The 11,535-nt window shown below is 40.4% G+C and overlaps 1 protein-coding gene across 1 annotated transcript; it reads left to right on the top strand.

The window, feature by feature from the left end:
• Nucleotides 1–739: 739 nt before the first annotated feature.
• Nucleotides 740–10,973, top strand: mybl2a (v-myb avian myeloblastosis viral oncogene homolog-like 2a). The gene is made up of 9 exons (XM_066670377.1): nucleotides 740–1,071; nucleotides 3,131–3,230; nucleotides 4,089–4,160; nucleotides 4,303–4,395; nucleotides 5,573–5,793; nucleotides 6,106–6,256; nucleotides 6,346–6,405; nucleotides 6,777–6,875; nucleotides 8,249–10,973. The coding sequence occupies exons 2-9, from the start codon at nucleotides 3,138–3,140 to the stop codon at nucleotides 10,118–10,120; spliced, it is 2,661 nt and encodes an 886-aa protein (XP_066526474.1). The 5' UTR covers nucleotides 740–1,071; nucleotides 3,131–3,137; the 3' UTR covers nucleotides 10,121–10,973.
• The last annotated feature ends 562 nt before the right edge of the window (nucleotides 10,974–11,535 follow it).

Genomic DNA, 11,535 nt, shown 5'->3' with positions numbered 1-11,535 from the left:
TGTCATCTTGGAGGATAGAGTTCGGTCCCAGACTGTGGAGATATGGGATTGCCACTGGTTGCAGAATTTCATCTCGATATCTCTCTGCATTGAGATTGCCCCCAATGATTACAAGCCTTGTTTTTCCAGTGAGGGAGATGCCGCCCCACATCATCACACAAAATAAGCTGTTTGGCATTGGCATGCAACCCACATACTCAGCTCTTCCCTAAGAATAAACAAGGCTTCCCTAAATAATAAACTAATAATAGCAAGAACGGTTTAATAATGGCAAACAATACTTGAATGTGGGAAGGAGTTATTTAATTTGTGGGAATGATTTAATCAAGTGTGTGAGTGATTGTTAAATATGTTCCAGTGACCAGTGAAGCGTACTTGGGACTGGAAATGTGCCTGTTCATTCTCATTGACTGGTAATAAAAATTGGGAGCAGGCTGTGAAGGAGCTGTGTTGTATTCTCCATCAACATCCATGGCCTTAACCTCCAATGCTCCCTGGGCACCGAGGGTGGCTGCCAATTGCTTCGGATGTGTGGGTAATGTGTAGTGACTGGTGATGGGTGAAAAGCCGAGGCCAAATTTCTTTGCATTGTGGAATTCCAATGCATTTCTAATGATGTACTTTTTCCTATGCCAAAAAAGCAGTTATCATTGTTTGTATATTCCATCCTATTAAGTGTTGTGTGTTTGTGTTATGCAGTCCTGAGCTAGAGTGTGCATGTTTTAGCCGTGGAGTCACCACTGCGCACTTTCAGCGCCGCTATGACGCGCTGAAGCGCCGCCCGTGTCCGCGCGGTAAAGCACGGGCTGCGGTTGAAAGTTGGGCGCGCGCGAGAAAAAGCGGTAGCGACTTTAAACGGAAGAGAAAATGACGGAGAAAACCAGAAGGAACTGAACCGAGCCATATTTGCGGACAGTGGCCGCCACATCTGGAGATTATGATGATGGTGGATATGGGCTTGCCTGGAGGAGCTGGAACTTTTTGAAGTCCGTCGATGAGAAAGCCTGTTGCAGTTGGAAAATCTTGGAAAAAGACCCCGTGAGGACGCGGCTGTGGTGCTGGAGGACGCGGGTAAACAAACAAACCAAAACAACATTAAACAGCTGTTGTTATGAAGTGACCCGTTCCTTATTTATAGCAGCTCGTAATCAGAGCTTTATAGAAGTCGAATGATAGAAAGGTAAAAGTTAACTGACAGAAAATAAGACAAGGCACGCATCCGGCTGCCTGTGGCTACAACCGTTAGCTTCTAACTGCTGCTAACCGAGCTACCGTTTTTCAGTCTTAGCTTAGCCTAGCGTACCATGTCCTCAATCATGCCCCTGGGTCTCAGCTTATCCTCGCAGGTTAGCTTAGCTTCAGGACTCCACCAAAGAGGCAAACTGTGATTAAAATGTTTAACAGTGTGGTTTGAGGATATGAATACGTCCGGCTCTTCAGCGTCCTCGCTGCTCTCTGTAAAACTCCCGGCTGAATGAGGGCTTTTATAGCTTTCGCCTCGAGCTTGGAACTCATGGGCGGTTTGAAAACACAGCGCGCGCGTCGTCCGTTACAAGCAGGCTAACGGAAAACAGACCAAGCTGTTACGGTGTCTATGCAAATGTGGGGATACACCATTAAAACGCAGTTAAAATATGGTCAACAGACAATTTAATAGCACTATGTCGGTGAAATAGTCTATTATCAGGATTTTAAAGTGAAAAAAATACATACATGTCAAAACGTAAACTTTTAGTCATTTATTGACACAGACCAGCCATAACACCACCTCCTTGTTTCTAGTCGTTGTCCATTCTCTCAGCTCCACTGACCACACCAGTACTTTGCAGTTCTACATTTAACAAACGGTATTCCATCAAGTTGTGCTACCTTGTCTAAATGAGCTGTCGTAGTGTACTTTTATACATACAGTTGATTAATTAAAGCAGTAGATAAGATACTCTAAGTTAAATGTAGTGTATCAGAACATGCTCCCTGTAGAAGTATTAACAGGAGACAGGCACAGCCTAAATCTTCCTATTAAAGAAATTATAAGATAGTTTACGACAACAACAAATGATTTTAAATAACATTAAACTAATATGCACTGGAAAAAAATAGATGTATCAGTAAAAACACTTGTAAACATACATTTTGGCGGCAAACCAGGATATTGGTAGCACAACTTGTAAGAAAAACAACACAGAGTAGGTATTATTTGGGTGTTGAATCATTCTCAGTTCTGCAGTGACTCTGACAGGGTTGTGTGTTGCTGTGGTCCGACTGGAGCAGACACAGCAGTCATGCTGGAGTTTTACCCCTCAGTGTGACTACTGGACTGAGATTGGCCCATCAACCAAAAATATCGAGCCAACAGCATCCTGTGACTACTGGAACATATGCAGAGCAACAAATGGACTACAGTCTGTAATGGTAGAATTGAAAATTGGTCAGTGGAGCTGAGAGAATGGCGAATATTATGGCTCAGTGTAGAGATTCGTCATTAGTAACTCATGGTTAACAATAGCAAATACGTTTCTAGCAGTTTATAGATCAAAATTATTGGCAGGATATTAAAATGCAGAAGTACATAAACCTCAAAAAGTTGTCCTTTAAAGTTGTTATAACAGATTTACTACACAATGCGAATCAAAGTAACAACAGGAGTTACAACAGTCAAAGAATTACATACTTAGAAAATAAATAAAAATAAAAGAAAGACAGCTGGAAAAAATACAAACAGTAATGCAAAGGTTATAGAATATCTGGCTAGGTTATAGTCTATGCATAAAGGGGAAGAGCTTGTGTAATGCTTGATTTAAAAGATTTGTTTTGCTTTCTGTCTAGTTGGGGATTTTCTGAACGTATTTTTCACTTTGAGAAGGCACACTAAAGGCTGCCTCTTCATTTATGTTCAAAAATCTGTCAATTTAACTATTGAAACAAGCAAGGAGCTAACAAACGTTAACTGTGTTTACTTAATAGCGTTATATATGTTATATAAAATAAGAGGTAAAAGACAATTAGTGTAAGTATGATTTTCAGTTTGAAAATTAGCCATCTACGCCGTCTTCCTTATTTAAGGAAATAATAATAATTATTATTATTATTATGTTAATTGTAATAGTGTAATAAATGTTTTATTTATTAGATTAACAATGGAAGTTCCTGGAGAAATAAATCCTAAATCCGAAGCCGTGGTAGAACAACGGGGGATTGAAAAAGCCAAGATCAGATGGACCCAAGACGAAGTGAGTGATTGACGAAGTGATAATAGCACTGCTAATAACCTTTGGAATACCTATATATTTTCTTAAATCATTGAGAAAGATTTAAATCAAAAGAATTTAGTAGGACTGTATAGTTTTTTTCAAGCATTATTGTTTTTTGACTTTCATGTATGGTTCTCCCTCTCTCACACACTCTCACAGACAAAAAAAAAGTTCATAATTAGACAATGTGTTTCTAGTGGCACTGTCCTTACTCTCAGCTCCACTGAACATACAGAAGCTTATAGCATGTTATAGACTGTAATCCATCTGTTGCTCTGCATAGTTTATTAGCACCATTTCACACTGTTTTTAGTGGTTAGACAAGACACAGCTGTGCAGCTGGAGTTTTTAAACACTTAAGCGTATCTGCTGGAGGTAGAGTAATCTACCAACATAAGATATCCAGTCGACAGTGTCCTGTGTCCACTGATGAAGGACTAGAGGACGACCAACACACACTGTGCAGCAACGGATCAACTGCTGTCTCTGATTTTACATCTAAAAGGCAGACCGATGAGGTAGGAGTGTCTAAAAGAGTGGACAGTGAGTGGACACAGGGTTTAAAAACTCCAGCAGCATTGCTGTGTCTGATCCACTCGCACCAGCACAACACACACTAACACTAATCTTGTGCCCAAAGATTCCAGGTAGAGATCAGATCCACTGTGACACTGAAAAGGATGAAATCGTTACAAATCATGATTGCATGAATCTTGATTTAGACTCAGAATATTGCAGTGTTTTCATAGGCAATGTTGCTTAGCACTAGACCTGTTGTAACTAATGTGTGTGAATTGATTTTGTTTTATTTGTTATTATTATTTTCTTTAATTATAGGATGACAATCTTGTGACATTGGTCAACAAATTTGGCACTGCAAAGTGGGATTACATTGCTGGCTGCTTACCTGTAAGTTTTAGATGGAAACCTGTCCATTATACTCTCTCTTAGTCTGCTAATTTTATGCTTTTTCACTGTTGTTTAATTAGTGGAAATCACAATGGATTGTATAAAAGTTAGAACTAATACCCAGTAAACTGTATTTTCATAGGGCCGCAGTGAACAGGAGTGTAAATACCGTTTCAATGCTGTTCTGGACCCAAACTTGATAAAGGGAACCTGGACCAAGGAAGAAGATGAAAAGGTTGTATATCTTCTAGAAATCTAGGTCCAATTCTGTTTTATTAACCAGGAAGATTTGGCTTAAATTTTCAATTATTTATGTTATGTACAACAGAGTGTTAGCGCTGGCCCCAAATATTCAGATATTCGTTTGTTGGATAGGAATTCGGTTTATAATTTTGAGATTCGGATATTCATTTATTTATTTATTTTGATAAATGTGTACCTATGCACTGGAATGCATCGTGTTGCAGTGCCGGTCCCAAAGCCCAGATAAATGGGGAGGGTTGCATCAGGAAGGGCTTCCAGCGTATAAACTGTGCCAGATCGACGGTGCGGATTGTGGTTATTCCGCTGTGGTGATCCCTGACTGGAGGGAGCAGCCGAAAAAGAAGTTTTTGGGATAAATGTGGTGATAAAGCCAACCCTGCAATCCACATATATTCAGCCTTATCAACATAAGACTTGAACGATGCCTAAAACAGCCTAACACACTTTCAACGAAGCTTAGCAAAGCTACAGTTCTCACAGCCTCAGTGCAGCCTTAAGTTTAAAGCGGGCGCTGAGAGCTGATTATTGGAACAGTAGGGCTGGCCCCAAGTATTCAGATATTTGTCGCTGGGTATGTATTCGGTTTCTAATTTTAAGATTCGGATAGTCAGTTTTTTGGGTAAATGTGGTTATAGATAAAGGCAACGCTGCAACACATTCAGGCACTCCCCACTCCACCCATATTCAGGCTCATCAACATAAAAGTCTTTTTGCAAATGAAGCATAAATCTCAGGCATATAAAACAGCCTAACATGCTACAACAAAGCGAGACAACACTTTTTGTTAATTTTGTCAGCTTTGTGCCTGAAATTAGAGCACCTCCTCTCAAACTGGTTAAACAGTGTATACTCTGTGCCCGTAGTTTGTGAGCTAGTTAGCAGGTTAGCCAGCATAGGTAGCGAATGAAGCCTAGAAGTGGATTGTGTTGACGACAACAATGAACCCCACCCCACTCCCTGAATATTCAAATACATTGCCGTTGTAGGCTATAATTAGAATTTAAAGATTTGCAAGTTGAAGCTGGCATGTTTTCAAATGGATAATTTCGTATAAAAGTAACGAATCTATAACACTCCAAGTAGATCTCTGAAATGACCTGAATGGTAATGCTGAGTGGTCTGTATAATACAAATACTGTCCTTCACAGCTCACTGAATTAGTAATGAATTTTGGAGACAAGAAATGGTCCAAGATCGCCAGGTACTTGAAAGGTCGCAGGGGGAAACAGTGCAGAGAACGGTGGCATAATCACCTGGACCCTTCAGTAAATAAAACCTCATGGACAATACAAGAAGATCTCATCATCTGCTCTGCTCACAAAAGGCTGGGAAGTCGCTGGGCCAAGATCGCCAGACTCCTGCCTGGGAGGTTTGATTTAATTTAATCTGTTTCTGTTATCAGCATAATATTGACAGGCTTATAGATATTTTCAGAGAAGGAAGAGATAATCTTAAATTATAGTGTGTGGAAATGGCACAAGATTATATTTTAAGTACTCAAGTGTGCCATTTGGTTTGGTCAAATGTTTATGGGATTTTGACACTGTTAAAAGACATACCATGCAGTTTTTCTATAGATAGACTATTTATTTATTTACTTTTGATTCATCGTAACTTGTATTCAAATCTTATAATCGTTTATCTTTTAAACTGATTCAGTTTTAACGTGTTTTTTTAACAGGACCGATAATTCTATCAAGAATCGCTGGTATTCAACTCTGAAGCGCAAGCTGGACTCTGGAGCTTTGGTGATAGATGATGCTGTTTTGACTTCTGTACAATGGTCTATAAAAGAGAATCATGATGCTCCTCCCCCTCTAAAGCAAAACAAGGTTTGTTCTTGTTTTTTTGTCACTGCTCTGAGCTGATACAGTGTCTGAGTATATTATAACAAGTGCTAAAATATGCGTTGTGCTTTCAGGTGGACACTTGTGACAGTGAGGCATCAGACACTGCAGCAGACAATACTAAACATATAAGGGTACCATTTTGATTTTATTATACATTAAAAAAAATTAGGATATTGATTAGGTAGGATTGGTAGGTGGATTGGCGACTCAAAAGTGAATGTGTGTGTGTGTGTTGCCCTGTGAAGGACTGGCGCCCCCTCCAGGGTGTATTCCCGCCTTGCGCCCAATGATTCCAGGTAGGATCTGGACCCACCGTGACCCTGAACTGGATAAGGGTTACAGATAATGAATGAATGAATGAAAGGATATTGATTATATACTGTCTCACTTTAAATAGTATTGCACAACAACAGCATTAAATCTTTAAATCTGAATAATTTTATAAACAAGCTATATAAAGATTTATATAAACCAAAATCTCTTATGTACCCCTCTCTTCTAGAGAAAACTATCTACACATGATTCTCCTAACGCAAATTTGCAAGATTTCTGTTCTGATGTTGTTTTGGAGTCAGATCCAGTGACAGACATTTCTGATCAGGTAAACGTTGTAGGGCTTTTCTTAAGCAGGATTTATGATGTTATTATGGATATTCATATTTGCAATGGAATGCCATAAATTTTAGTAGGTTAAAGTAGGTTTCAGTCTTACTGGAATTTTTAAATACATATGGAAAAAGATTTTTTATTTAAACAAATTATTTGCAGTGATTATGCAATGAAATATTAGCCAAATTGTAATAAAAAACAATGGATGTTTCAGTAGATGGACTTGGCACAAACAAGACAAATAGCCTCTCATTTGGCCTACAAGAACTTAATTTACAAGACAAACTGTTGGACATAATTCTGATTCAATTATTTTGACAGTAGTCTTTATGCAGGCAATAACCTTTACTATGGGAGTGTAATAAAAACATCCTGAGAGGCAGGGAGGACAAGTGGAGAAAAGGCAAGAGGATCAGAAGTGGCAGAGAGAAGTGTTGCCTGCTAAGGGTAGAGACAAGAGCAGGTAATAAGGAGAGTAGAGGAATAGTAAAGCAACCAGAAAGCATAAGCGGAATCCAGTCACCAAGGAAAATATACTACAGTAGAACCCCGGAAGTCGTCTGTAATCCGTTCCGGAACTCGCGTCGACAACTGATGCGGTCGAGTTCCGAATCGAATTTCCCCATAAGAAATAACTGAAAACCAATGAATTGGTTCTCGACCATCAATTTTTTACCATAAAAAAGTCACAAAAACGCGTAAAATACGCAAAATCTTGGAGCACAACCTCAAAAAGCTTCCAACCTTGCGGAATGACACCGTAAACTGACGCCAAGTAGCGTCAGTTAAGCTCAACACAACGGCGTTTGTTTACAAAAGTCGCGTGGGTCGGGTGCCGAGTTTTAAGGTCGACCTCCGAGTCGAAATTCTCTCGACATTTGGCGTCAACTTCCAGGGTTCTACTGTATAACCTAGAGAAAGTGAAACACAGAAGGGAGTTCTCAGCCTAATTATAGATTATAGATGAATATAACCAGGGGTGATTTGTACTGTTGTTTTACAGTAGGTAAAAGTTTCAGGAAACTTCACTGAAATGGTTGTGCACACTCTGGATGAATGACTGAAATTTACTATTAGGACGGGGTTTAAACTACTGAGATACTCTGGTAATAATTACTATACCCGATTTCCACAGGTAAAATTAAATTTTTCAATTAGGGCTATAGGCACCCCACTAAAAATTGACTGTGTTGTTTTGCTTCACAGTTTGTGGGTTGGTAGGCTCCTGACCCCCAAGTTAATGTGTATATTAACTGAATAATGGCTTTTTTTTTATACATAATATGTCCCCATAAATATATTTCAAAGTCTTGTGAGAATATTTCTTGTTTAATTACTTTATATTATATTTTCCTTTCCTTGCAGAGAGATCCTGGGCTTCTCAAGAGAAAACGGAAGCTCAAAATGAGCAGCCATACTTCAGGGTCAAAAGGCACCATCTCTCCAACTCTAGACTTTAAAATTGACACCAACAGCAGCTCTCCAACAAGTTCAATTTCCAGTCTAGGGAGCATACTTCAGTCTCGACAAAGAACCATCACAGATGCAGTTTTGCAAATGATCTCCGAGGACATGCTGCCTCTTAACATTGTTGAAGGAGCTGGATTCCGGAGCTTCATGGCAGCAATTGGACCCCAGTACCCAAAACTTTCTCAGCGTGCTGTGGGGCTGAGGCTTTATGATGAGGTTGAGAAAACAGTTAAGCCATATTTAATTAAACAACTCAGGGAATGCCTCGCTGTGACTGGGGGACACGGCACTGTTCACGTCACGGCAGATATTTGGGCCAGCGAGTATGCGGACCCTCTTCTTGCTGTTCAGCTACATTATCTTGACGGAGACTGGAATGTCCACAGACCTACCATTGCATTTCGTCATTTAAGTGGGAAAAACTTGAACGTCATGGTCACGAGAGAGCTGGAGGCGGTTCTCCTCAGCTATGGGCTGTTTCACCACAACATTGGTTACATCATTGCCCATGAGGCCAAAAACACCATTGCTACACATGACGTTTTCTGTGATTACAAGATCATGCATTCTGCACAGAAGAATGACCCCGATGAAGATGAGTTATTAGACTTTCTCGATGATCAGGTGTCTGTAGAGGATTTCTCAGAAATCCTATTAGGTACTCACATGGATTGCATTACCAGCCTGTTGCACCTGGTGATCAAGGATGCCCTGAAGATCTCCAGGTCCGCGGAGTATGTTCTCTCTCAGGCGCAGGATATAGTCGTCTTTTTCCGCCGCAGTGCCTACTGGAACGAGGTTCTTGTGAAAGAATGCAAACTTTCTCTTGCAAGTCCTATCAGCTACAGCAGCTACAACTGGAACTCTACTTTTGTTACGATCCGCAGACTTGTGCAGGAGTTTGCTTGGGGTTCTGTGATGGCCTTGCTAGCTCAAGCTCGTAAAGAGGCAAATGATTCTGCCATTGCTCCTCCGGTTATCCATGTCAATCGTGAACAATTGGTTGACATCATTGGCTTGTTAGAACCCTTTGAGGAGGCGATTCAGGTACTCCAAGCAGATGGTGTTACATTCTCCCTCGTCATTCCATCTCTTATTGGTCTTGATAAAACCCTTGAGACCAAGCCTACGTGTTATAGCCACTTCTGCAAAGCCCTTCGCTCAGGCCTTCATGACTACTTCCAACCTCTGATTATGCAAAAAGATTTAATTCTTGCCACAGTCCTTGACCCACGTATCAAGCTGCAGCCCTTTGACGATGGCGAACAACAGGTGAAAGGTACTACACTAACACCACCTACAAAATACTGGGCATGTTCTGTGCTAGAATCTGCAATGAGTGAAACTAAAATGTGGATTCCAGTGGAGGAGGGCAGTGCCAAACTAGATCATGATGATGAGGTTGCTGCAGAAGCTGCCAACTTGGGCAACATCAAGTCAAAGAAAATCTTCAGCTTCATGCAGTCTGCAGCAAACACAACAAAGGTCTCGGAACTGGACGTCTATATCTCAGAACCTTTGCTAGATGGAGACGCTTCCATCCAAGCATTTTGGAAAGAAGCAGCACGTTTCCCACAGTTACAGAGTATTTGCTACAGATTTCTGGCTGCCCCAGCCTGTTCAGGGGGCTTCAAACGGCTCTTTTCCCAGGCTGCGAGTTTAGTTCGGGCACGAAGGAGTAGACTCCCTCAGCTCACAATAGAGCGACTGTTACTTTATAAAGAATGCCTGAAGTTAAAGAACGGAAGAAGCAGCTTTGGACTCTAGCCTTGTCTTTCTGATTTCTCAAGCCACATCACTGTACATACAATACACACTCTAAATTCAGTGTTAGCTGTGAGAGGGGCACGGTGGGACAACATAGTCCAATCCTGTCTGTGAGGATTGGGGTGTGTCCTCTGGGTTTTCAGATTTTTTACCACAATTCAAAAACCAAAATCGGTCCATATTTTAGTGTGTGTGAACTTGTCCACAAGTGTGTGTGAGATTGACTGGGTGAGTATGCGATACCTTCTGGTGGACCGGCACCCTATCCAGTATGTGTTCCTGCTTGCCTCCAATGAGTCCGGGTAGGATTGGATCTCCTGCAATTCTGAAAAAGAGGAAGCAATTACAGGAAAGAAAAATATTAAAGTTGTATAAAATGTATTTGTCTAATGCCAGATTTGTGATTAACCACCCTGCTGCCTTTTGTAATAAATTTATAGACGTTTTTTATGCATGGTGTAATATTATATGTGGTCCTATGTAACATTTAATGAAATAGAATTAATTGTCGTATAATAACGGGTGGTTCCAGGGTAAGGAACCTGAATACCTGCCATATGTATAGCTTTCTTCTACATTTCTAGTGATTATACCAGTGAGAGACATTAATTATAATTGGCCGCCTTTTATTTTGTACAACCCTTCTCCAAACCCTCAAGCTTCAAACATTTCTCATTACTAATCCTAAAGGACTCTTTCTTGGAACTGCCTAATCTGACCTACCTCTGCTTTAAGTGTACTTAAAGATATCACAGTTTGCCTTTAGACATGTTTTACCAGAGAAGCCATTTTCCTGTGTCATTTTTACTGAATTAACATTTGTTACATAACAAAAAAATAAACAACTGTGCTGTAGGTCTTGCATGTTGTCTTGTCTGGCTTTGTCTATTGCTATCTCAATCTTTTGAGAGACTAGCTAATTGGTTTGAGATATTAAGTCAATAAATTGAGACTGTCTCATTTTGAGATGAGTCAATACACTGACATGCTTTTCTACACTTGTCCGTTTTATCTCTTTCATTTTCCATATATTTTGTAGCTTCACAGTTGCGTACTGATCTCTATAAGTGCAGATATTGTTTGCCCCTTTTCACTCTGTTTTATAATTTTCAGTGCTGCAGTGACACTGAAGTTGTGGTGTGTTTGTGTGTTGTGCACTGATCCATCAATTGGATCAGACACAGCAATGCTGCTAGAATTTATAGACCCCTCAGTGTCACTCCTGTACTGAGAATAGTCAACAACCAACAATATCCAGACAACAGTGTCCTATGTACACTGAAGATGGACCAGCGGACGACCAGCACCAACTCCGTCAACAGATGAGCTACTGTTTCTGACCTTGCAGTGTTTTAAAAACTCCAGCAGCACTGCTGTGTCTTATCCACACCAGTGCCATATCAATGTCAGAAGAT

This window comes from Hoplias malabaricus, chromosome 5 (genome assembly GCF_029633855.1).
Source record: "Hoplias malabaricus isolate fHopMal1 chromosome 5, fHopMal1.hap1, whole genome shotgun sequence".
NCBI classification, from domain to species: domain Eukaryota; kingdom Metazoa; phylum Chordata; class Actinopteri; order Characiformes; family Erythrinidae; genus Hoplias; species Hoplias malabaricus.
The sequence above is the reverse complement of the archived record's forward strand: the minus strand, read 5'-3'. Positions and strand labels throughout refer to the sequence as shown.